The 25,704-nt window shown below is 39.4% G+C and overlaps 1 protein-coding gene and 1 pseudogene across 3 annotated transcripts in view; one reads left to right on the top strand and one right to left on the bottom strand.

The window, feature by feature from the left end:
- The window catches only part of LOC138017005 (astacin-like metalloprotease toxin 1), a 41,718-nt gene that overhangs the window by 12,838 nt on the left and 3,176 nt on the right, over positions 1-25,704 (top strand). For 2 of the 3 annotated variants that reach the window (XM_068864206.1, XM_068864207.1), the window contains exons 2-9: positions 16,191-16,634; positions 17,459-17,912; positions 20,161-20,280; positions 22,440-22,557; positions 22,933-23,114; positions 24,218-24,445; positions 24,807-24,979; positions 25,406-25,549. In XM_068864206.1, coding sequence (XP_068720307.1) covers positions 17,738-17,912; positions 20,161-20,280; positions 22,440-22,557; positions 22,933-23,114; positions 24,218-24,445; positions 24,807-24,979; positions 25,406-25,549 — 1,140 coding nt within the window. In that variant the 5' untranslated portion in view covers positions 16,191-16,634; positions 17,459-17,737. Of the gene's footprint in view, positions 1-7,234; positions 7,256-16,190; positions 16,635-17,458; positions 17,913-20,160; positions 20,281-22,439; positions 22,558-22,932; positions 23,115-24,217; positions 24,446-24,806; positions 24,980-25,405; positions 25,550-25,704 lie in introns of those variants that run through there. The other variant, XM_068864205.1, reaches the window with a different exon arrangement.
- On the bottom strand, positions 589-6,461 carry LOC138017550 (paired box protein Pax-6-like; annotated as a pseudogene).

Below are 25,704 nucleotides of genomic sequence, written 5' to 3'. Positions count from 1 at the left end.
AAATGAGTCACTGCAAATAGGTCTTAAGCAGTTGAATGGTAGGCATGTAATATACATACCAACTGAGATACACGTTCTGCCATTTTCTCTAATTTTCTGTTGCTTACGTGCTCAACATAAAAAACTGATAATAACCATATTATTATTGTTACTGTCCCTTTCACCCTCCACAGTGGCATCAGTATTATTTTAATCTTAACTGGTGTCAATTGGGAGCCCCCTTCAATGACGCAAGATGACTCTCCATGTATCAATCAGAGCACTTTGGTTTGACTCCTAAACTTGATGTCATACATGTATGTAGGCTGTGTCAAAAGTTGGTACTAGGCACTCCTCCAAACAGTGTTCTGTAAGTTCCCCCCTTCAGCAAAAACCAGAATGTGCCTGATCTTAGCCAGCAAGCAAAGACCATGGGAGAGACATTATGCTTTAGGTTGGACCCCAGTTTAATAGCCATGTCTTTGCTGTACATTGCAGCAAGAAAGTAAATTATATAACTAGAGACAGTGGACTTACATGCATGGGTTTATAGGACATGTTGAATAAATTGATTACTTTGCAATTGTACCACTCAGGAAAAATACAACCTTACCAGTTGGCAGGCAGGAACACTGTAGGTCTGCCAATGAAACCCTTGAGCTGCATATGGAATCCATTGGTCAGGGTAGGGTGCCTGAACTTGGGAGTAGCTTGATGGTGGAAATTGGCCAGTCTATCTCCTGGGATCTGACCTTTAGTGAGCGTGCTAACAGGTGGGAGGACATAACCAGGGGCAGGATTGGCTGCAGGTGGGGATGTAGCCTGACCAATGGCCACCTATAAGGGAAGAAAAAAAGTATTGTTGGTTTTTTGTGTAATAATTTATCTCAAGTCTGATCATATAGGATTTGTAGAAAATTGTGAAATTTATATTAAAGCCAAAGGCCAGAAATCAGATTAGAAGCAAAGAACATCTAATCAAACCATTTGATCTTGATTTGATGAAGTCTCATTAATTTTTACAAGTGCAAAAAATGTATCTTGCATCTGAAAGTCAAATTTAGCCCAGATCAACAAAAGCCCTACAAAGGACTTGACTTAATACACTTGCATTGAAATAAGAATTTACCACATCAAGTCAAAGCAATGCTCTTGCAGGGTTCTTTAAATTTGTTGTATAAGAAATTATTTTCTTGATTGAAGTGTTCCAAAAAGGGAACAGATTCAAAGTTGAAGTTACTTTTGTGGTGACTCTTTTTACGGTAGAACATTTTCACACAAAAGTGCCTGATCACAATGGAAAGATAATGTTGAGGGCTATATCTCCAAGTTTGCCCAATTTTGTCATAAGACTGGAATTAAGAGGTCATTTCCTTAACTTTTTGATTTGTTTTCATTACATCATTTTACAGAGGAATCGAATGTAATAACTGCCAAAGTGGCAGTTTATAATGTCATTAAATTAAATTTGCACTTTACTGTGAATCAGATGGTTCTGGTTCCTGCGCATGTGCTTGTAAGAAAGTGTCTCAGTCACGTTGACTTACCACTTGTGATAACTCTCTGATACTGTATGGGACTCCCTAAAAGAAATGTGGAAAAAAATGCTTATTGTTAAACAAGGAAATTACTCTTAAAAGGCTGCTTATAAGTTTTGGACATTAATTTAATTATTGAGCGACAGCCAAAGCCAGGGCACACAGCATCTACAGTATCCTTAATAATTCGAAAGTGTTGTGTACTCATGAGCCACAGCAGAGTACGTCCACAAAAAATTTTGACCATTGTGATGACGAATATCGTTGTCGATAAGAGTACAGACAACGCTGAACCACTTTCGATTTGTTTTTTACCACATTCAATGACACAACGAAAGAGCAAGCGTTGTCTATAACTTTCTCGCAATATGATTGTTTTATTATTTTTCCAAAACGAGCGTTCCTGATTGGCTATTGCATTGCGTGACAAATTGACGTGAGCATGACGCAAGCAGCGTTGTCTAGACTTCTATCGACAACGGTAAATTAGCCAATCAGAATGCGAGATTACAAGCAAATTGTGGTAAAAATCTCATTGTCTCAGCTAGGGGGCATGCCTTGGCAACTAAGGATTCAACTTGATTTTGTATCTGCCCAGAGCCAACCAATCATGCATGGATAGACCTTTACTATGGGGTTGTCACGTGGAAAATTACGCGTTGCATAAGATGGGGAAGTTGTCATGACACTTTGTCCAACTGATGAGTACCCTACTGATGTTGCATTACTGCTGACAGAGACTGGGTGTTGTCGCTGATACGCATGGTGTAAACTTGTCCACCAAACCATGGGGTGGGAGGCCTGTACAAGGTTAGCACTTGGTACTGCAATAAATGTCTGGCTGGGTGGGGCAGCTGCTGTTCGCATCATTTCATACGGAGGCTGCTGCTGAATTTGATGAGCTGGTGCCAGGTTTGGCATTCCCATTGTGGTATGCATGGAAAGGGTTGGGTCAGATACTGGCTTCAGCTCTGTCAATTCTGTTTTCACAGGTGGATCTGACTGTGAAAACAAAATGACCATTATTAATATTAATAATAATTTATTGTTCCTGTCTTATCACTTGTAAGATAACAAACTGTTGTCATTGTCAAAATGAACTTTAATCTTAGGTTTGAAAAGAATCTGTCATTAACCCATTGACCCTTGGCAGTGAGACTTGACAGATTTTACTCTGTGTAACGCTAGACGATTGTCCTCATCAACTGTGGGCATCCTTGGGCATTTGAGGTGTCAATGGGTTAATAATTATTAATACTTCAACATAAAGGGACTATGTCATGCAAAATGAAGTAATTGCATGACAATTAAAATGCCCAAAAAATACAATGAAACATTTTAATAACACTTAAAACTGTTGAACAATATAAAAGAAATACAGCAAAAGGAAAGAAAAGCATGGATGGACACAAAATGAACAAGATTGAAAACAGATTGCATTTGAAGTTTATGGTAAATTGCCTCGGTCGTTTTTGCTCAAAATCATCTTGCTTGTGACGCAACAACAATTTTATCAGTAGAGTAATTCCACGTTACCATTTTCCAGTTCTAAACTTGTGATTAATTGAAGATTTCCCCTAACACCCTATAATAGCATGACATATAGCCCCTTTAAGGAGATTAAAGTAGCCGACTTCTCTTTTCTCTTTTGTCAGCTGTCAGTACTTATTGAAACCACTGGACAATCAACCCAACTTACATCACTAGCATGATGCGCATAATGAGCAGATGACAAGCCCTCATCTTGTACAGGGGTGGGGTGGTTGGGTGGTGGACTTATGACTGTGGTGGGATACCCAGTTGCAGTGTTAATAAAGGTTGTTGGCACTGATTGCGCAGGGCTTGCAGCTGTAGGACTGCCGATGGAGGGATCTTTTCTTGCTTCCTCCACTTGGCCCGTCGATTAGAGAACCAAACCTGTGAGTAAGAGAACTGAGATATTAAACGCTTGCACCAAACACCCATTTTCCTTATGCCTGTAAAACTCAGATACTGCAGAGAGAAAAGAAGAGCCTGTTTAAAAAGAGCTGTTCCAAAACAAATTCACATGCTGATTTGCCTAGTTAGCTCATTACACTGCTCAGCATTAACAGTGAAAAGGATAATAGTTGTAAAAGGTCGATGAGTGACCGCCTATTTGCCTAACAGAGGAAAGTACACATACATGCAAACTTAAAAAGACTTTGGTCTAATTTTCAATTGTTCCTGTGCAAAACCTGTGGGTATTTTTTTCAAGAAACTCATGGCATTTGTCTTTTCCTGGTTGGATTGGACAAAAAAAACAAACACAGTCAACAAAACATTGAACCTAAATGCACTGGAAGCTGGAAGAATGAACTTGTAAAAAAAGTAAAAAACTACATTAGAAAATCATAAAATGCTGTATGCATGCATGGCAGTGTAAGCATCTTAACTATAAGGTACGGTTTGTCTGGTTCAATGATGACCACTTTTGTCTGTTGATCAAAAAACACCGGACAGGTAACTTGCTTCGGTATATGTTATTGATTAGATGCCACCTCACTAAAATTTTCCTAATTACTTGTTATTAAAAGAAATTATATGTGTATTAACCATTAGACCAGGTTAAATCCATCACTGCTAAGCTGGAAGGAAAACAAAACTCTCAAACAGTGTTATCACTGAGGGTTAAGTGAACATTAGACAGAGTAGAAAATTACAAACACAAACAATCAATTTGATTAAGGAAAACATTTTGTATCATTTTTAGTTTATTTCAAGTTTTCACACCAAACTCTCATAAAATGAATTGGGAATATTCAAACACAGCGGGCAAGAAAAGAGAAAATGCCAGTTGGAAAGAAAACCATGTTGCTGTAAAAGTGAAAAATTCATGCAAAGAATAGTACCGTAAAACACCCGCAGATAAGACGCACCTTTTTTCCAAAAAATAATCGCTAGAAATCAGGGATGCGGCTTATCTGCGGGAACAATTGAAAAAGGCTGCTTCCAGTGTCCAGTTTTGCATCCAATCTAATGCATGGTTACTAAGCTATGAATATTCCCTCACGTCTTGTTGTAATGCAAAAATCTATGTCAACAAATGCTAGAAAAATATCAATCACATGTCAAAAAAAAAAGTTCCTTGTACTGTATTATAGTGATTTCTTGTAATGCTAAATGATCAAAGGAATTTTCAAAGTTGATGACTTTCATGCCTACAAAATACTCAAATTTTGTCATTCTTGAGCAAACGGAGCCTTGGAAATGTAAAACTTTGAAGAAATAACAAGGTTAGAATGATTAGATCCAGTTGTTGAAAGCTGCAAGCTTCTAATTTATTGGTTATTAAAGATTTTTGATCGATGTCTAATTTTTCACAGTGATAGACAATCCTTGTTTGGTTTGTTATGTGGTGTTAGATCAGAGCATTCAAATCAGATTTTTCAAATCCTTTTCCAGCATTAACAGCAATGACTTTGGTACCTGTATTCTTGCCTCAGAAAGATCAACATCCTGTGCCAGCTTTTCACGTGTGAGACATCAGGGTAATGGGTCTTCTCAAAAGTCTTTCTAACTGTTCAATTTGGTCTCCAGAAAATGTTGTGCGTTGACGGCGCACTATCTTGTGTCCCCGGAGATCTGAGGGTGACCAGCATCCATTTGGCCCTCTGACCCTCTTCTTCAGAATGACTCCTTAAGAGAATATAGATAAATTAGGAACATGGAGAAATCATGGTAAAATGTTCACTTTCTTTCAGGGGGTGCTTAAGGTCATATTTAAAGAGACATATAACCCAATCCACATTTGCATTTCATTTCATTCCTGCTTTTGAGCTCTGCTTAACCTTAAAATCAATATTACAGTATTAATTTATCTGACGAATTCTCCTTATAAGTGCACATTACTTTTTCTTAAATTTAAAAAAAAAATGTTGTCCTTCTTAAGAAAAGCCCTTCTTGCTCTTAACAGAGAGCGGTTTCCTCGACCTACATGTAATGCCCCAGAGATTTTTGTCAATGATGTGAGTTTGTTGCATTTCACATCAAATTCTCCGATCATTAACCATCAATGTAAACAAGAATATTTTCGCGCGCGCGCCTTCTCTACAAACTTCTACGACGCATGGGCGAAAAGGCTTTGTCTGGGTTTTGGATTTCTCACGAAAACATAAAAAAATTCCAACACAACTTAACAACATTAAAATACCTGTGCTTTCGGCGCTTTCCACTGAATGCTTTCTTTTGCTTGGGGGGAACAGAATTAACTGAGTGGGCGGCCATGCCTAGAATCCCGTTGATAGAGTAGGAATTCCGAGGCATATGAACACTTGACGGCTCAACTTTCATGCTGCCATCGGGAACGTCGCTAACAATCTCCTCCGTCTTTCCGGGGCCAATTTTGCTGTCGGAGCTGTTGATTCGATTTCGAACAATCCTATTTATGGAGCTGACACTGGGAACATTGTCTGTCGTGCAAACACCTTCGCTAAGAAGCCGGTCTCGAATCTCCCAAGCGAACATTGTTGGGTTCGCACGCTTGTAGTCCGCGATCTTGTTGACAACGGGACCTGTTGCTACCTTCGGCTTGCTCCCGCCAATTACCCCCGGTTTGATGGAGCCTGTCTCGTAGAAACGGCAAAGAATCTTGCTTACACAGCCGTGAGATACCCTTAGTTGCCGCGAAATGTCACATGGCCGTACTCCGCTCTGAGCCAACTCAACAATTCTTGATCGAACAACATCTGGGAGAGGTCTTCCATTCACGAACAAACCTCCAAGTTGGTTAACTCCACCGTGTCCTGTGAGGTATGTAAATTGGGTCCTTAGTTTACTGTTGCGTACTTGTTTTGCTACTAAACACCAAATTAATTTACTACCTTGTTTTGTAGTATGAGCCATTCCAGTGCACCCGTTGATCCGTGTGTATTTTGCCTTTCCAAAAATCACTCAGGCGCTACGACGTTTTAAGCTCAGTCAGGCGTTACTAAACACTGTGACTTGGCCGTAAGCGAAAGCCTGTGAAAACCAAATAAAGAACACAAATACTATCAAATTTCTGCAGCAGATCATTGAACCGTTTCGAGCACAACAGAGAATAAAAACAGACGAATGTCTCGCCAAGTGGGCATTCCTTCAACACACCTCGTGTTCGCGGACGTTAAACTTGCAAATGATCCCAATCTGACTTTGTGGGCTTCCGAATATATTGCATTCGAAAACCCAACTCAAGACTGATTGACACATTTTCCAATCGAGAAATCTAATTGGTTCGCAGAGAAAGCCATTGTTTTCAAAACCTAATTTGGGCCAGCATGAAACAATCGGACAACAGACTATCTGTCAGTCATCCGAGACTATGAAAACACAGTATCAACTGGTTTTCACAAGGCCATCTATCTAAGACAAATTAGATTGATTCCTCTATTTTTCCAAATACATCTAGGACACGCGCAAATAGCAGAATGCTGAGTAACGCAAATGTGCTGACCTTGATACAAATATGAGTGGACCTACGAATTTCCGGTTTTTAGATTGCTCAGAGATTGCGCGCAAATAGCATAACATTAGCATAAATCGAGTTTCGCAATTTATTGTGGTTTTGATTGGGGTGAAAGAGTGGAGAATGTGGCTGAAGCGTTCGACTGTGACTGATCTTTAGTAAGAGAGAGGTGCAAGACACTCGCGGGTGTCTCCGGGACGGTCGTTGATGCATTCCAGAATGTAAAGAAGGGTAAAAAGAAAAACGCAAGGAGAAAATATTAGCAGGCGAATAGGTGAGTATTATATCGCTGCAAACTCTATTGAACAGCGTTCTTTGTGTTGCGGAGACACTAAGGAGCACCCCACAATGCGTATTTTCCTTCAAAGCCAAACAACCTTATTGTTTGCATTCCATGTTGTTTCCCGACAAATTGCAAACGGAAAATTTCATTGCTTTGATGAACGGGCGCCAATAAAATATTACTTAACGCCCACTTCTTCGTTTTCATGCTGACAAAGTCTTCGTCCCTTTTTTGTCCAGTGATCTATTGCTGCGCAGATCACAATTTCATGGGAGAGTGAAGCCAGGGGAAGTCGAGATGGCAAATAGCGCTTATTATGACCCGTGCAAAATATGCTGGTGTTGACTCCAATCCTATGGACATCACAGCACAATATTAACGGCATTAAAACACTGCGCTGACAATTAGCCCCAGAGCGAATACAAGACCTTTTGACTTCTAATTGGGAAAATGCGCAAGTTATGCCGCAATTAATATTAATGAGGGGAGGGCGTGAGATGAATTTATAAGAAGTTGTTGATGTGTGTAACACGGGAAACCGAGAGCTCTACACTTGATTGTAGTGCCAAATTAAAAGGCTGATGATAACAGGTTAAGTATGTCTTAGACAGTAATTTGTCGCTTCCACAATAGAATCCCAAGGAAATCGCGGTTTCCCGGTTGTGGCATTTGCGCGTGATAGAATCTCTGAATTAGAAATCGTAGAATTTTCAACAAAGAACAAATTGGTGCTCGGGGCGATATTTCTGAAAATTATTGAAACATTCAGCTTTGAGTTAATTACATCATCGAAAAGTAAAGTTCATCGCAAAATTTGTATTTTTTCTTTTTGTTCTCTTTGCTAGAATATTGTCGTTGCAATACAAATTTTCTGACATGTTTTCCTCTTTACGCAAGCGCGGTGCATTCCAATTCCAATCGAGTCTGTGACGTCACGAAATGAACTGTCATTCCCTATTTATCAGTGACAACTATGGGAGGAAAGAACTGCAGTCCGATTATAATTTTGCCCTCGTGAAAACTTGATTCTTGGACCATTGTTAAAGATTAACTGGTTAAAGATTAGTTTATGATTAAATGAAGCTTTAGTATGGGTTAGTTTGTATGAAGTATATAAGGAAAATGTTAGGTGCGCGCTGTCATCTGTATGTTTTAGTCCAAAAAATTGCTCTTTCAAAAAGGTTTTCCTTAAAATCTTGGACGATTTTTAACAGCTGTTTTTCAAGTCTTGCAATTGTTTCAGCTGTTTTAGTATTTATCATTTGCATACAGTGTTGGAATTTCAAAGTATTCTAATTCGTCAGTACTAAGCTAATGTAATCGCTTCAAATCCACTTGCGTTTTCCGCAGTTTATACAACAGCATCAAAATCAAGGAAAGATTCCTATTTGAGCGGAAGAACCGCGAACGAGGCCTCCTATTTTTGATTCGATGAGTCTGCGAAACGGGTGGTTTCGAGCTTGAAATGCGTAGTCAGTCAAGAGGGTGCTTCATGAGACGGAACTTACGATAAGCATCGAGAAATTTTGTATGCTTGATTACACAGCTCAAGACACGAAACCCGAATTGAGCATCACTGTGCTCAAAGGTTATTTCCTGTTCAGATCGAGATCAGAGTTTCCACACTAAAAACGGCATTTTCGCAGTCATTGTGATTAAATAAACTCGAATCTCATCACTTTAGCTTCTATATTCAATTCCCTTAGTTTTTAAGATTTTCTAGAGGAGAATGGGTTTTTGGTTCGCACGAAAGCATTCATCCTCAAGATTGATCTATTCTTAAAGGTTTCTCAGTTTATAAAACTTGCACTCACGTGTACAATTGAAAAGCAAGGCACCGAGCTTTATAAGCTTTGTATCTGACCACTGATCAATATGCCATCATTGTCTGATCTCTATTGTGCTTGAGACTTAACTGAATACAGGATATGAAACTACCTTACAGTCACTGAGTCATTCGTTTCCTTTCCAGTTTTATTTGCGCCATGACTGATCAACTCTGTATGTCTTCGAAGCATCATGAAAATATGGCTTCAACTAGTTTTAAACTTCGTAGAAATTATATGTTCCTATCATAAAATGTGCAGTAACGCCAAACTATTTAAGGACTTATCAAAAAGACTGCCTTCGGCAACAAATTTGGTTGAGGAAGAATCAATTTTTAAGCAAAAAAGTGCGCTTGTCCTAAATTCCTAGGATTTTCGCGTAATTTTCGCGAACAGAGAAAACGCTTTTCGAGAGAGAACAACTTATGTCAACTTCAAGTTTATTTCCTCCTTATCTCACAGTAGTGTGAATTGGGGTATCATATTCGTCATATTGAAAACGGATTTAACATTACCGTGTTTAACAGTGCTAATTTGACGGAGTGCAGCAGAGAGAGACGAAATGCTTGCTCAGTCTTAGCAGAATTGCATGTTCTTGTATTCTAGGCAAATGACGTGTGTCGACAAAACGCAAACAGACCCACGAAGGCTTCGTTGTCAAACTTACGCTGCGCTTTAGCCATGAATTTCTTAAGGAGCTGCCTGTCGGCTTGAATTCGTGCAAAATTGGATCCGAAATTTTTGAAGAAATCAACAATGTTGCATTTTAATCGCGCACGATAAGTTTCGTGAGCCAACTTTAGGAAGTCAGTCTTGTTCTCCCATGAGGAAATTAACATAACGAATCGCTTTTGATCTGGTTCATAGCTTTAGGAAAGATCTCGGTTCCCGTGCTGGTTAGCAATATTATATGAAAGAGAATTGCCAACGTTTGTCTCTGCTCGAAGCGATAATCGAATTAGAAGCTATTTAACTGTTATCACAGATGACTGATCCGGTCTTCTCTCTGACTTAACTTCACACCTCACTCGAGTGAATTCGTGTTAAACCAATGAACCAGAAATCAGTTCAACAAAATCGCATCCCGTTTCACCACAGCACTGCAAGAGGCGCACAGCCATCAAATATCAAGAATCGCTCATGATACGGAACGACGGGTTAGCCGTCCTTATGTCATTCGGAACGAAAGTACTCCGCGCGTTTCGAGATCGTCCTCATAGGCTGCAAATATTTGGGCAGTAAACAAGCGCTCGTGGGCAGGCGTTAAGTTGGATTTGTACATGGAATTGTTTGTTTGTGAACGATTTCCCTCTACTGTAGTCAAGCATGAGAAGGCAGGGAAATATATCCTTAAAATCAATGAATCGAACACGGCAAAGGCACCCAAAGGCCTTGCTATGGGCAGTCAACTTTCGCAAAGCTTTGAAAATACTCGAGGCAAAAACAAGCAAATTCCTTCACATGTGTCTAACAGAATGCAATAACCCACGAAGATCAAAGCTTCACTCCATAATTATTTAAGTAGGTCAATTGAAAAGGAATATAACAAACTATATTTGAAGAGGACAAAAAATGGAAAATCACTTTACCTTCTAGAGCGGGTGCTATCAATTCGCTTGCTTCTGTCCAAGATGCTTCACAAAGCTATAAAAAAAAAATTGTAAAGGGTTTTCCAATAAATAGGGGTTCCTAGAGTGCTCTTCTTTTGTTATGCATATGAGTTGCTTGATTAACTTTTCGTAACATACTCTGCTAATGTTTTTCGCCTGAAGCTATTTATGCTGAATGGACCGCTAAGACCACGATAAGTTCAACAAGACAATCCGTTCGAAGCAGGATAAAAGAAAAAACTCAAGATCTTTCCAGATTAAACCTAACTGACTTTTTGGGTGGGCTCTGCTTCAGAAAATGTGGATGTATTGCTTCGTAGGTGATTTGAAATTTGCTTGGTTTCGTGCAATGCGGATGTCAACTTTTCATACTATTTTAGTGGAAGTTGAATAATGTTTTTTAAACGTCATTTGACGTAGTCTTAACCACTGTTGACTAACAAAGTAAGAATTGACGAAATGCAGCTTCCTCCCTTTTCTATCCCACCAGAGTCGTTTCATTTCATTTCATCGTGTTTTGCCGGGCCTACAATAAAGTCCATAAAACGCAAGGTGGCTCAAGCCTGCCGAATTGCCTTAAAAATGCAAAAAAGCGAGAAGTAGGATATGGCTTGTCTTGAAAAGGTCTTTACGCTTCACCTACGCCATTGAATCAACCTCAATATTTCAAGCATATAGAGATATCAATTTAATCTGCAAGCTCAGTTCTCATTGGTCATTAGACCAGTTATGACTTAACAAACAGCCAAATACAATAAGCTTACTTGTTGTAAATCTTTGATGTTTTTACTTCATTATATTTGCTTCTGAGCTTTTCCGCAGAATCAGTACTCAATTTATTTGAAGGACATTAATTTTTCCTTTCCTTTACGTTATTCAGTGGACTTTTTATTGTACTCATAGACTGAAATGAGGTCATACTCCGCAATCATGTTCATATAAACTAAATAATCCAAAAAGTTACCCATTCCCGGTGATTACGGGCTTTTCGGAATAAATTGTCAAAGAAAGTTTGTTTATTTCTCCAATCATTCTCCATGCTACGATAAAACGCTTTTGCCATGAACATTTTTTCTTGATACACTTTAAAACTGCTTAACTAAGTAGGTAGAACTACCGTGAGGTTTCCACGCACGTAAAAAAAACTACAGTTTCTCCATTTGCGCATTCAACACAAGATTTATTGACTCTAAAGGCTGCTAACATGGCATGTAATTTGTTAAGTAGGTGAATCTCACGCGTGAATTAGAATGAGGAAAGAGCAAAAGAGTGATTCATCTACTGTCTTTAAGTCTTTCAGTTGAAACAGATTACGCTAAAATCGCTCGACTTTATCGGTGACATTTCGCGTTACACTTAACCGAATATGTGTGTATAAGTGTGTGTTTGCGTTTATCAAAAATTGGCTCACTGGAGCCAAGCAGCCGATCCAATGCAATTCAACCGCTACATGCCTGTGTTTTAGCACGTGATCAGCAACCATACTGATCGACTGAAACAAAAAAAGAAAGAACTTTAAAAGAAAATCGAAAACAATTCTATAGTTTGCCTTTCTCCACCGGCATTGTTTTTCTCTCTCAACAAGACGGCCGTTGCCTCAAATTGAATGCAAAAGACATTTTTGCCTCACTAAAGAACTAATCGTTCTTTCTCTTTAATCCTAACCTACGTTCAAATTCGATTAATGGACGACTTTTTTATAGTCATTAGCCTGCGAGTCTTTCAAGGCGCAATCCGTGTAACAATATATGTAAGCCCTTCTTATAAACAAACACGAACTGATTTAAACTCTCTGAAGGATCTATTTGTACGGATTTACGCTTAGCTAGCAGAGCTTGCACTCGATTTTATACGCTGCTAAGTACGCAATGATTAAATCCTACCACCGATAAAGCAACCAGTTTCTCAAGAAAATTGTGAAGTCCAGTTCCATTGGAGAGAAGGTTTTAATTTCTTTTCGAATAATTGAGTTTTTAGGAGCAGTTGTTCATCTGCTTTTAATGACGAAGCAATTTTTCAAAGTTGGCAAAGACAAACACTCGAATGCCCAACAAGCTTGAACGATAAGCTTCACTGCGCATACTTCAATATCGTCTCGATTTGTGCAGTTAGAACGGTTTGAAAGAATAGATAGACAAGGGGATGAAAAAGATTAAAGAAAATTTCAACAGGTTGATTTTGCCTGATGAAATCAACTTATCAGTGATTCATCACGCAAATAGGCAATCGTTTCACGCAATCTGTACAACGCAATGAATGCAGCTTCTGGGAGCTGTTGATACTGACATAGCTCTCGGTGTTGAGACATAAATTTTCTTCTTAGATCTAGACGTGGGTGCGCGTCAAGTTAACGCGGCCAAAATAAGTGGTTTATATGACGACTGCTGAGTACCGGTGATTTACGTCACACACCGTAGCCACAGCTAGCCATCGTGTCTTCGTCCTCATTCCAATGAAACAATGAAACGCGATTTAACGGGCCCCGAGTCGTCAAGCGCGGAATTAAAGAGAAAGAAAGTGTGGTCAGTAAATAAGGGCTCTTGAAGACCTGCGTTTTGCGGGGTATGCCTGTTTACACAAGTCATTTGAACTTACGATGTTAGCGGTTTTTAATGAAGAAGTAATTGTTGAGCGGCGGTTGCATTCGCATAGATTAGGCGCTTGCAAGTCAAAAAATAAATACCACATTTAAGCTTTTCTTCAAGCACTTCAAAGCTCTCTTTGGGAAAATCCGATCGTGTCCACTCTCCGTTATTTAAATAGGATTAATTTCACGTTATGGTGCAAAGTCCTCAAGACGAAATGATAAATGCATCTTTATTGATTTAAAAGACCACCACAGGCGTCCTGCTGTGTCGAAGCGTTCCAACCGCCAGGCTGAGCTACGCGCGGCCTAACATACTTTTCGTCCTCGCGCCTTCATAAAATTGAATGTTACAATGCGTCAGTCTTCACTTATTCGATGTAAATCTGTTCTTCTCAGTCGTCCATTATTACAAAAGTAAATCTAAGTTCAGTTGTCAAATAAGCCTGGGGGCTTAATATAGCTTCTTGTGGGGTCAGCTCAATTTATTCATAGTTATTAACTAAGTTATTAAGTATGATTTATTTTCCTTGTATTATTTGACTATATGCTCTTATTGTACAACTTCAAAGTCTAAATGTCGTTGCACTTTTCTCGTTTCCTTGAGAAGAGCCCATTTTCCTTTTTCCCCAACTTTGACTGAAAAACGAGTCAAGCAGAGAAATTCCTTGCCAGTAACTTTGTTACAAAATAACAAGGGAACAGAAATCAACAGTTGATTAATTACGACGTTTATACACTAATTAAAGGAGGCCTTTTGACAGTGCACAGTTCCTTTTAGCGATTACAAACTAGGAACAATATACACTCAATAAACCTCACACTCCAAAATCACACAATAAAATTCGTAGATCTTAAGAATTATCGATACAGTAAAAACCTACGGTATATCTTATTCCAGATTCAGAGCAGCGAGCCATGGGAAAAGCAAGCAAGTGTTTGTATAATGATGTCTTAAACAACCCAAAAATTGGCGGTTGAACTAAATTTAGAGTTGAAGATAGTTTGGCAGCTCTTACTTCAAACTATCTTTCCCATGGAAAATGTTTTCCTTTCTTTCGACGTTCATTTTCAGCTGAATTGCGTCAGTTTGTTCGCGCAAGCGTCCACTGCCAGGCCCTGCCCCGTAAAATGTCAAGAACAAACTACCATCAACTAGTGAGACTGTCATGCGGGTGGTCAAACAGAGAAAACCGTGATTGACTCTCTTAAAAATTAGTAATATCAGTTCAAAGTGGACGATAGGCGATGAGAGTGCATGATGTTGCTCGACAGAGTTGGAATCCAACGGGACCAATCATTCGATGAAACGGAATCGCTAGCTTCAATTAATTATAGTGGACTTTAATCCTCTTGCACCGTTTCACCTGTGCTTATCATTTATGTTTGTTTACTCGGAAACTGACGGTTTGACTTTCATGCCACATTGAGGACATGTTTATTCAATCGGCTTGCGCAAAATGAACAAGAGGCATAGCTTTATTCAGTGGAGAAATTGTTGAATTGGAAAATTAATGTTTGTTTTAGGGCATAAGCATAGGTCCTCTAAAGTCACTGGAAACGAATATTCCTCGGAATGTCTTGCGAATTCCGCGCGCATTCGATTCTCGTCGCCAGAGTCCGCTTTTCTTTTGGTCGGCGCCAAGAACACAGACTCTAGTCGCAGCCAAAAATAAGCGCAGTCGCGGTAATGGTATAATGTTCATTCGCTTTGTAACCGTTGACGACCGTTTTTAAGAATGTGCAGAAGAGCCGGAAGAGCTTTGGCTGTGGCCAGCGACCGTGTTATTGGTGTTGACAAAAGAAAAACGGACTCAAGGGACGAGAATGGAGTTCTGAGCTGCAAAATGTCGCCTTATTTTCTCCGCTCGCGCAAGACGTGTGATGCGCAGTACAGATGCGCAATGCCATGCTGTGAAATCGTCATAAATTTGACTATCGCGTCACAAGAAAAAAAAATTAAGAAATCGGATCAGGAGGATAGAAATCGGTAACTAAATTTTCAGTTGACTTAGGCTTTCCGAGCGCTTTTAATCTTAGCGAAGCTTGTCAACGTATCTAGACATCTACCAGTAAAACAAGAGAACATTTCGGAGGAACTTAACTTACTTCATATACCAACCAATCTTGCGAAAATGAAGTATTTCAAATTCGCTCTTGTTGGAATAGCTGTTGTTGTCACAGCTGGGACTGTTTACAAGTGGTGGAGACTAAGAAAGGAGCTGGTAAGATGTTGACCAGTACAAAGTGCTGTTCATTTGAAATTCAAAGTGACATTGTTTGGCCAATTACAACCACTGAACAGTGACAAGAACGTGAGCCAATCAAATCTCGCAACAAATAAATGTGCCTGTCTGCGTTGCATCATGACAAATTTTAGCGTTTTGCAGTTCGTAAATAAAAAACGAGTTTTCTTGGACACAACAATACGAATTGTAGAGTTTTTCTTCCTTCCCCACGAAATACGTCATAGAATCGCGTTAAAATTCAGTAGCTGTAATCATTGCAGCAACGTCTTGATTGTTGATTATCAATAAGCATTTCCTTTTGGAGAAACATGCATGAACGCAAATACAGTTACATTAATGACAAACAAAGGGACAAAGTAACATTGTTGGAAAAATTATCTAAAGTTAATTAGTCTTATCTATAACACAATAACAAAGAGACACCAAGTTAATCTTTTAATCAAACGAATTTTCTCGGATACTTTATCTTTTATGTTCTCTGTTTATAAACGTTGACATCAAATTTATTTGCTAACTGCAGGACAAAAGAAGTCATTGTTTCGATGGGCAATAAACCTCTGGTTTGCACAGTATGTAGGTAAACGTCCTACGAAATATCTCTTTAACAATTACTTTTCAGTTAAATCTAATGGACTGAATTTGTCTCATAATGCGCAGGAAAATGTTGAAGCCATCGACAATGAGGAAAAAAACCACCCAGAGCTACGATATGGCGTGTACAAAAACCCTGCTGAGGGACCTTCTTGGAGACTGGAACCTGGTGAATATTACAACCCGGCTTGACACACAGGGAGCGTCAAGCAATAGCGGTCAACCGTTGAGCGTACAAGGACCCTGTTTGTTGATCTTCTTGAAGGGTGGAACCTGGTGGATACCATAGCCCTGACTGAGCTTCGACAACAACCGCGAGTCTATAGACCGTTAGTCAGGCAATGACAGTAAACCGATGCTCGTTACATAACCGACGAAAGCAATTCAACTGAGAGTAAATTTAGTGTCAGCTGTAAAACGATACTCAACTCTTCGCCTGCCAATCAACACCCGAACGAATGTCGACGGACAAGTGTAGTCCGTAAGCAAGCACTGCTAGAGACACTGCAGGTAAGCGCGGAGGCCGTGCGGAAAAGTACTGCGCATGCGCTCAACGAGAGCTGGTCGATTTTCAAGAATCTTCTGTCGGATTTTTCTACAGGATTGGATAGAAAATCCTTTAATTTTCACTGAAATATTTAATATCTTTGTTCTAAACTACTTAAGCTAACAAAGACCGTTTTATCATTTAACAGTGTAGACTATCTGATTGTTCTTTGTAAGAAATTATAAAATCTGTCATTGTTTTTTATGCGCATTTGAACATTGTATGGAATTTGCGCATTGTAAGTTGTATTATTATCAATTTTATTTGTTGTTGTTGTTTTATTTACTCTATTTAAAAAACGATATATTATCAGGAAGCTATTAAGTTAATAATAGAGTTTCCTAAAGAGGTATATAATAAAAATATATAAAGTGAAATTTCATAAAAAATAGAATGGAGAAGGGCACGATATAGTAAAAACCAAGTAATAGTTCGGGCCCTGTTTCAACAAGGTGTTATTCATGTCATGTGTGTATTGTATTTTTAGTTCCATTTAAAAGCCACTTTAGACAAAGTTCATTTAAAAGCCAGAGAATCAAAATTTTCTAATCTCATGTTCAGATTAGCCTAAAAACGGATAGCTAAAATGTTACGAAAGCAGTATTTGGTTGCCATAGTGATAAGCATATCGCTCAAAACCGTAAAAAGTAGGGGATTGAGTCCCGCAGCAATAAATCATGACGGTACATGTTAATTAATTTGTTTTAAAATCTCGCCTTTGGCATCAGTTCGTTCTGGTTGTCTTCAAGCGAATTACAATTGCTGTATCTATTCTTGTTCTATGCAGATTTCTTCCTTTCTTTGACACCTGAGCTTGGAGCTGAGCAAACTAGAGGTTGACGAGGTCACTGTTCACGTGGGGAAGGCAAAGATGAAGAGTTTAGCCAGCTGTAAACAATGCAAAAGCGTATACCAGTTCTTATTCCAAACACGAACATCAGATAATTCGGTCATAGCAGTTTCTTTTGTCCTAACTCTTAGGAGTTCTCATTGACTTGTTGAAAACAAAGTATATTTCGTCAGTTGATAACTGTAAAAAAGCGACGACAATTTTGCGTCAAGGAGCATGATCTGTTTTAGAAAATCCTCTAGCGCTAAAATTGTTTTCCTTTTCTCAGAATTTTTGTTGGTATTCTCGCTTATGTCGACAGAAGTCGTAATGTACCGGTCCAAGGAGTTAAATATGGCTATTTCCAGGAATAACAACACATCAACACAGCCCCCTTGGATGTCTAGATCAGGTAGGCTGATATTTTTCAAACTCTATTTTCATTGTCTTTAATAGGTGTCGAGATTATCCGAGATAAAAATCTGGAGTCTTTTTCATCGGAATTTCATTTTATTGCTAAGTTCAGGGAACATACTACGTAAGGGATTACAAGACGAGCCATAACAACTTTTGTTTTGTTGGCAAGCCCCTTATACATGAACCAAGTTTCAGTTTTATCGCGGTACATTAAGATAACACTGTAAGAATATATGGACAATTTGAAATTATAACTTTAAAACATATAAAAATACTAAATCAATAAAATTATTGATGCGAAAAAAAAATTGACGTTCTTTTTTTGGTTGAGATTGGTCAGTTTGAAATTTGCGTGCTTTTTGCGTATTAGAAATCACGTGTTAGCCTCTTAGGAACAAAGACCTTAGTGGACACATCGCTCTAGTATTCTCATTCGCTGTTTGACATGTTGATTTATCCTGTTCACATAAAAGACATCAATTTTGAGAACCCTTCATTTTCCAGCAGCAGATGAAGTAAGAGAATAAAATTATGGAAAACAGCCATAAGATATTAAGAGTAAATCGACATTACCATGTAAACTCTCGCAATTCAAATACACAGTGTGTTAAAGTTTATAGTTCTTCTTATGAGAACTTATAGTTCACCACTAAATTTTCTCCGATTCTTATTGGTTTAAATTAATCACGTGACGCGATAGTGTTCGTCCGCGGAGAGACACTAGTGTCCGTCCGAGGAAAATACCCGGATGGATAGTAGTCGTCCGCTGAAAAAACAGTTGACAGTTGTACGCTATTCTTTAGCCAATGTACGCTGCGAATTATTGACATTTGTGACAGCCTGTACGCATGGTTACTCCGGGAGACGGGAGAAGAAAGGGCGCCGGGGATGCGGGAGCTCAAATACATTAAAAAACAAGCACGCAAATGATATCTGACTTGCATTAGACTCTTCTGAGCAATCAAGCAAACAAAAACTTCGCGCTTGTGTTGAAAACAGGCTTACTTCCGGTGAAATTAGTGTAAACCCTTTCACGTCATAGGTCATGAAAAGTCAAGCGGTTGTCGCGTAACCGCTGCAAGACGTGCAAAGTGGCGCGACTTCATTATTAAAATGTCGTCGAAGACCATTTTAATAGGTCTTAGTATTTTCCGGTGTGGTAGTGGAAGGTCCGAGTCCGGAAGACCTTCTTGGGAGCTTACAGTGAATCAGAACGGACTATAGATTTCACTACGTGGTGACATTTCACTGCAAATTATCCCACTTCCACATTTTAATGACATTATGATCCCAAGAAACTCCGGACGGATTGTTTAAAACCTGGGGCGGATCTGATGGGGGGTGGGGGTGTTTAGGGGGTTACGTTTGATTGAACCCCAGATAACGTTTTATCTTTTTTTCCCAGCTCTGTTATATTTTAATGCAAAAATAATGGAATTTTAACTTTCAAAATTGATAAATTAAAACAAGCTCACTTTAGATCCACCCCAGGAAACGTGTATTTCTCAGAACACGAGACAACTCAGCACTGCAAGTTGGAACAAGTAAGACCGTCATCACTCTGTAAGAACTACGTAGCTAAATGACCAAGATGTGTTTTTGAGTCTCCTAATTTATAGGGGAAGGGAGCAGAACTGAATACTAATACTACCTTGGAGGGTTATAAAATTTCACTACAGGATTTCGATATTTTTCCGAAAATACAGCAAAGGAACCGATACTTTTGAGAGCGAAATAGTGACCGCTTTTATACTAGACACGCATTCTCCGTCCAGACGAATTATGCGTCTCTCATGTTATCCGTCTAGTGTAAAGACGGGACGAACTATATGAGACGCGTAATTCGTCTAGGACGAACTTGGGCAAACATTTTTTCTGCGTCTGTAAAATTCGTCTGTTATAAAGACGGGCGTAAGACCCATTGCGCAGTTTAGTTCGTCTTTGAAGACGCACTAAAGTGGATACTTACTCCAGACGAATTATGCGTCTTGTGCCCGTCTTTATACCAGACGAATTTTACAGACGCAGCAAATATTTTTGCACAAGTTCTTCCCAGACGAATAATGCGTCTCTAGGATACAAACGGCCATTTTCGAGGGAAGCATTCCGCAGCTAGAGTCCAGTTTGGGCTCAAAGTGTTTTCAATGCCCCAGCTTCTTTACATCATTCGTAAGCCAGCATAATTACGAAACTCTTAAAAATGTTATTAAAGTAATAAAAATTCATCGGTTTTCTTTTTTCAGACTTATTGGAAGGAGACATCGTGGTAGAAGGCGTAATGAATCATGCACGAGCTTCAGTGACCAAGCAAATTTACCTGTGGTCAGGCGGACTTGTACCTTACGTATTTGATCCCAGTTTAAGTATGTCCGATTCTTATTGTAGCTTAAGTGCTCACCCGCATTACCTCTTTCATTCCTGTCATCAATTTTCTTAAATCGCTCTATATAGTTCGATGAAAGCTAATAAATTGGCACAAACGCTTAAGGGAGCATATGACTAGGGTTGGAAAATGAGTGCAGCTCCTAGTTTGAGAAATCGTTTTCTTCAGGTTTTTGATTGCTATTTCCCATCTAAATTCAAAACTAATAGCGTGGCTGATATATCACTGCGTCTTGTGAAACGGCTAACGGGAAAAGGCAAGCTGTTTCTTGTTATAGGAAAAGAAAGGAAAGGAACTTTATTTAAGTGTCTAGTCGTTCTAGCGCTGAAGCACTAATTGGGGACACTGTAAATTGAAATTAACAATTAACACAACTCAAGTCAAATGTTGGTTTTTTGAGGAGAGGGGAAACCGGAGTACCCGGAGGAAACCTCTCGGTGCAGAGAAGAGAACCAACAAACTCAACCCACATATGACGCCGAGTCTGGGAATCGAACCCGGGCCACATTGGTGGGAAGCGAGTGCTCTCACCACTGCGCCATCTCTGCACCCCAAAAGCGTGGAAATTCTCTTCTTCTAACTTTAGTGCCCCTCTCTTTTTAGAAGACGCTCGATATCTGTAGGCAGGCAGGAAATGAACTAAATTTAAACAAGTTTCTTTGACTTTTGGCAAAACGCAAATTTCAGCCTGACTTGCCGTAAATGCAATGCTTAATCTCCCTATTAGTGTAACGTAAGCACAGACATTGCTCATTGATTGGTTAGCGTGGAGACAGTTAATAATAATAATAATAATTTTATTGCTTCTATAGCGCATGATACATGAGAAGATGCTCTCGTGCGCTTTACAATGACAAAAACTAGAATTCTACTATTTACAATCAAATCAGTTACATGAAAAATGGAAAAATCTAAAGCTAATTAATATTCCAACTATAAAATTGCATAATATCAACTATAAATTCATACTTGATCAGATATTCTGTAAATTATAAGCTTTCCGAAATAAATGAGTCTTAAGGGCTTTCTTGAATGTTTGTACGTTTTGAGAATGGCGGACTGCACGTGGTAATTTGTTCCATAAAGCTGGTGCAGCCGCTACAAAGCTACGATCACCTAATGTCTTCAGAGTTTTTACTCGAGGAGGCTGAAGAAGAAGCTCATTAGTAGATCTAAGATTATATGTACACTGAGTCCTAAGGGTGATCAATTCAATTAAATACGCTGGTGCAAGACCATGGATTGCCTTAAAAGTAATGAGCAGTATCTTAAACTGAATGCGAAATTTAATGGGTAACCAATGTAACATTTTAAGGGAGGGGGAAATGTGATCGAAACGCCCTACGTTACAAATAAGTCTTGCTGCTGAATTTTGTACCCGTTGGAGTACAAAAGCTCCGCTCTAGATGATATAAGAAGATGATATAGATGATACAAGAAAATGGATATAGATGATACAAGAAAATGGTAACTTCAAAGACAGATATGGAATGTGAACTTCATGGCATTGGCTACCTGTATAAGGAGGTCAAGAAACGCATCAACCCTTAGTCTGAAGACAAAGCTAAAGCTATAAATCTCATTAATCTTACTGCGTCACAGCGAGATTCTAAGGGCCGATTTACACGGGACGATTTTGTCGCATGCGACATCGGCTTACGACAGGCCCACGACATGATTTACGATTGTTGTGTACGTCAGAAAAAATGTCGTAGCATTTTAAAACATGTTTTAAAACGCTGCGACAATCGTAAGTCATGTCGTAGGCCTGTCGTGAGCTTGTCGTATGCGACAAAATCGTATCGTGTAAATCGGCCCTAACTGAGGTTTTTGCTACTTGTTTTGATTTTTTGCAAGCGATAATCTTTTGGAATAATATGAAGCCAAGGAAACATGCTAGAAAGACAAATGTCCTGAAAATGAAAAGAATTTTACCTGGAAAGTGTATTTCTGCTGCGAGTGTTTGTAAGAACTAAAACGACGAAATGAAGATATAGCGCGGCCTACGGTTTTCACTAGCGCGAAACATTGCCAGAGCCATACTTAAAAATCGAAACCTAAAAGTTTAAGGAGAGAATACTGAAATATTCGTTAGTGTGTCGTCTGCAGAACGTTTTTTTTTTTTGCATTTATTTGCAGCATCTTACGCTCGGTTGGTGATAACTAAGGCTATGAGAACTTTGGAGAAGCTCTCTTGTGTCCGCTTTAAGAAAAGAACAAATGAAGGGTACTTCGTCAGATTTATACGAGGCCAAGGGTAAGAATCTGTCAGAGTGGTATATTGGGCGTCTTCCATTTGTCCGAAAATTCCGTAATGGAATCGAATCATTCGGAACAGAATTTTTCATGTCAGCTACTTAGACATTTCATCCCTCTGGCCAATTCGGGTCTCCTCTTAAATTTTAAGTTTTGGCGTGAAATTCGTCAGCATGACTGGACTGGGATGGCCGGTGACAGGCTGGTATTAAGTGTGCATTACCTCTGCCATTTACGCGCTCGTAGAAAATGATGTTGTAGGGTGGTTCTAGCCAGCCCCACCCCTAAATTGTTTAGAGGACTCATCTTCGGGAATGTCAAGGTGAGAGCAATGTTAACATCGACACTCATTGTAAAATGTTTCTTTTTCTTGAAGGTGTTATTCTTGTATCGGTCGCACGATGGACCCCAACGGTCAAATCGTATCCATAGGTTTGGGTTGTGAATTACGCGGAATTGTCTTGCACGAATTGATGCACACGCTGGGTTTTTTCCACACCAGTTCGAGGCCTGACAGGGATGCTTACGTTATTGTATATACTCAGAATATCAAAGCAGGTTGGTCTCCGTTGCATTTCTTTATTTCTTGGGCTGGCTCTTTTTATCAAGAATCAGGGTTGACAAACCAGAAAGTCGTCATCGTCGACACAAATAATTGTGCAATTTTGTGGAAATGTCCGGCCCAATGAGCTTTGTTTTCTACTTCTGCTAACAGATCAATGAACTCTCTTCGGTAATGACAGAATTAACTATGATCAAAGGGCACTTTAAAATTTGTGCTGTAGAAATTCCAGGAAATCCGTCTGCGCTTTCAAACAAGAGTAGTAATGGATCGGCACGAGCTAGTAACGAGAAAAATCTCCGAGGAAACTGGGTGTTGAATCCTCGATCATTGGATTTCGATCACTTTCCTTTACCAACTGAACTTCAAGGCCTGGCAGACCGTCGAGAGGCAGCCGGTGGTATTAAAGATCTCAATTTGCAATTGAACATGACAGGGAAATTTCGCCTGTGGATTACGACCGAATTAACGATCAAAGGATAATTTGTATTGGTATAGAAAGTAACTTAAAGTGCTACAGATGGATTCCCATGTAATTATCCATCTGAGTTTTAGCCGTAAACGCATAACGACTCTGGTCATCGTGGGAAATTTCTATTACTAGAGCTAACGATCAGAAGAATTACACGGAAAAAGATAATTTCGTAGGGATGGCACATTGGTGAGAGCGCTCGCCTCCCGCCATTGTGTCCGGGGTTCGATTCCCAGACTTTTTGTGTGTTCTCTACACCGTGATTTCATGCTGTAAATAGCGGGAAAAACTGCAAGACGCACTGGCAGAGTATACACCTTATTCCAAAATGGCCGCCATTTAGATATTCTTTTGTTTTTATTCAAATTGGACCTTGATGCCTCGTTCAAGGCAAAATATTCTTTTGAATTTTCAGCTCAAGAACGAGGCATCAAGGGCTAATTTGAATAAAAACAAAAGAATATTTAAATGACGACCATTTTGGAATAAGGTCTATTCCTTTTGCTCATTTAAGTAAAATTCTTCTTTGCCATTCATCGTTGACGAATAAATATCTTAAACTCCCTGTAGTGTTTCGTAAAAATTATTGGTTTCAATGAGTCTCAAAGGCAGTTATTTTTGCATTAGCGTACCGCCAAAACTTCAAGAAGTACAGCCATGGTGAAGTGGATCGCTTAGCAGCACCTTATGACGTCACATCCCTGATGCATTTACCAAAAAAAAGTTGGAGCAACAACGGAAGAAACACGATTCAGTCACGTGCGGGACCTCACGTGATTCTCGGTCAGCGGAGAGCTCTATCTGTAGTGGATGAACAACAGCTGAATCAGCTGTACAAATGTAGTAATAATCGAGGTAAGGACACAAATTTCGCCGACCTTTTATATCAATGGATATAGTGCGTGACAATGGGTCTGGCCGGCCGGTTCTGACAAAAGGAAAGCGCCCGTAGACTAATCAAAGGAATTGTTAGATCACTAATTAAAATTCATCACTAACTAAAATACTCATGTAAAGGACAAGAATAAGCTGCGATAAAACAGAACGATCAAACACAACCTATCTGAAAATTGCTAAAAAGCCTCAACTGGCTAGAGAATTACAATTGGCTTTCACTAAATCAGGGTAGGTTCGAATCTCGGCCTCCAGAGACAAATCCACATCCTATTTTCCTGTGGTGGGGGCCTTTAAAAGAGATGTTTTCTGTTTGTTCCAGGGTGCTACTTTGCTGTGGGTCTTGAGAAGGGAACAATAACAGATTCCCAACTAAAAGCTAGTTCGTCTCAGCCTTTCTTAGATCCGCATCAAGCTCGGCTACATCTGACCGCTGGGCCGAAAGGAAATGGGGCGTGGTGCGCGGCAGGGAACGCAATTGGAGAATATCTACAGGTGAATTGCCGTAATATAAATTATTGCTGATGCTTTCTCTTTCCGAGCAAGTTTGTTGCTCCATTTTTTTGCCCATACTACAAAAAAAAGAATAAACTTATTTATCAGCGACAAATCCTGTCCAATGGTTTTTGCAGAGTTTCTTATCGATCAAAAACAAAACTGTTGGTCTTGAGAACGAAGGTTGCCTGCGATCCATTTCAGACTGAAGAGCCCCTTTTGGAAGCGATCTAATGCCTTCTTTTCCCTCCATTTTTCTTATAAAGTCGGCTGTCATTGGATTCTAACTTCTCCATATTGCGCTTCGTCTCCCCTCCATAAGCGGAAAAATCGTGAGAAAATTGGCCACGTCGGGGAAATGTAGAGAATGCTTGCATTCTACGTGAACTGCTTCATCTCAGGTCTTTAATTTCACTTCCACTATAGATCGACTTGGGGTCAATACAAAAGGTAACAGCCATCGCCACACAAGGCACGGAGGACCTCTTCATCACTTCAGCCTGGGTATCAGGTTACAAAATCCAGAGCAGCATCAATGGGAATTCGTTGAGTTGGGTCACAAACGTACAGGTGGGTGCCACCCAAGTGTAACGATATCGTACCTAAACTATAGAAACAAAGAGGTTCTTTGTTCTACGGAAGGTAACCTTTCGTGTGCCGTGGTGAATAATGTGACCTTTAGAGTAGAATACTTTTTCGCGTAAGAAGTAGCTTCTCCATGTAGT

Source organism: Montipora capricornis, chromosome 9 (assembly GCF_036669925.1).
Source record: "Montipora capricornis isolate CH-2021 chromosome 9, ASM3666992v2, whole genome shotgun sequence".
NCBI lineage: Eukaryota > Metazoa > Cnidaria > Anthozoa > Scleractinia > Acroporidae > Montipora > Montipora capricornis.
This window is presented reverse-complemented; position numbering and strand designations above follow the sequence as displayed.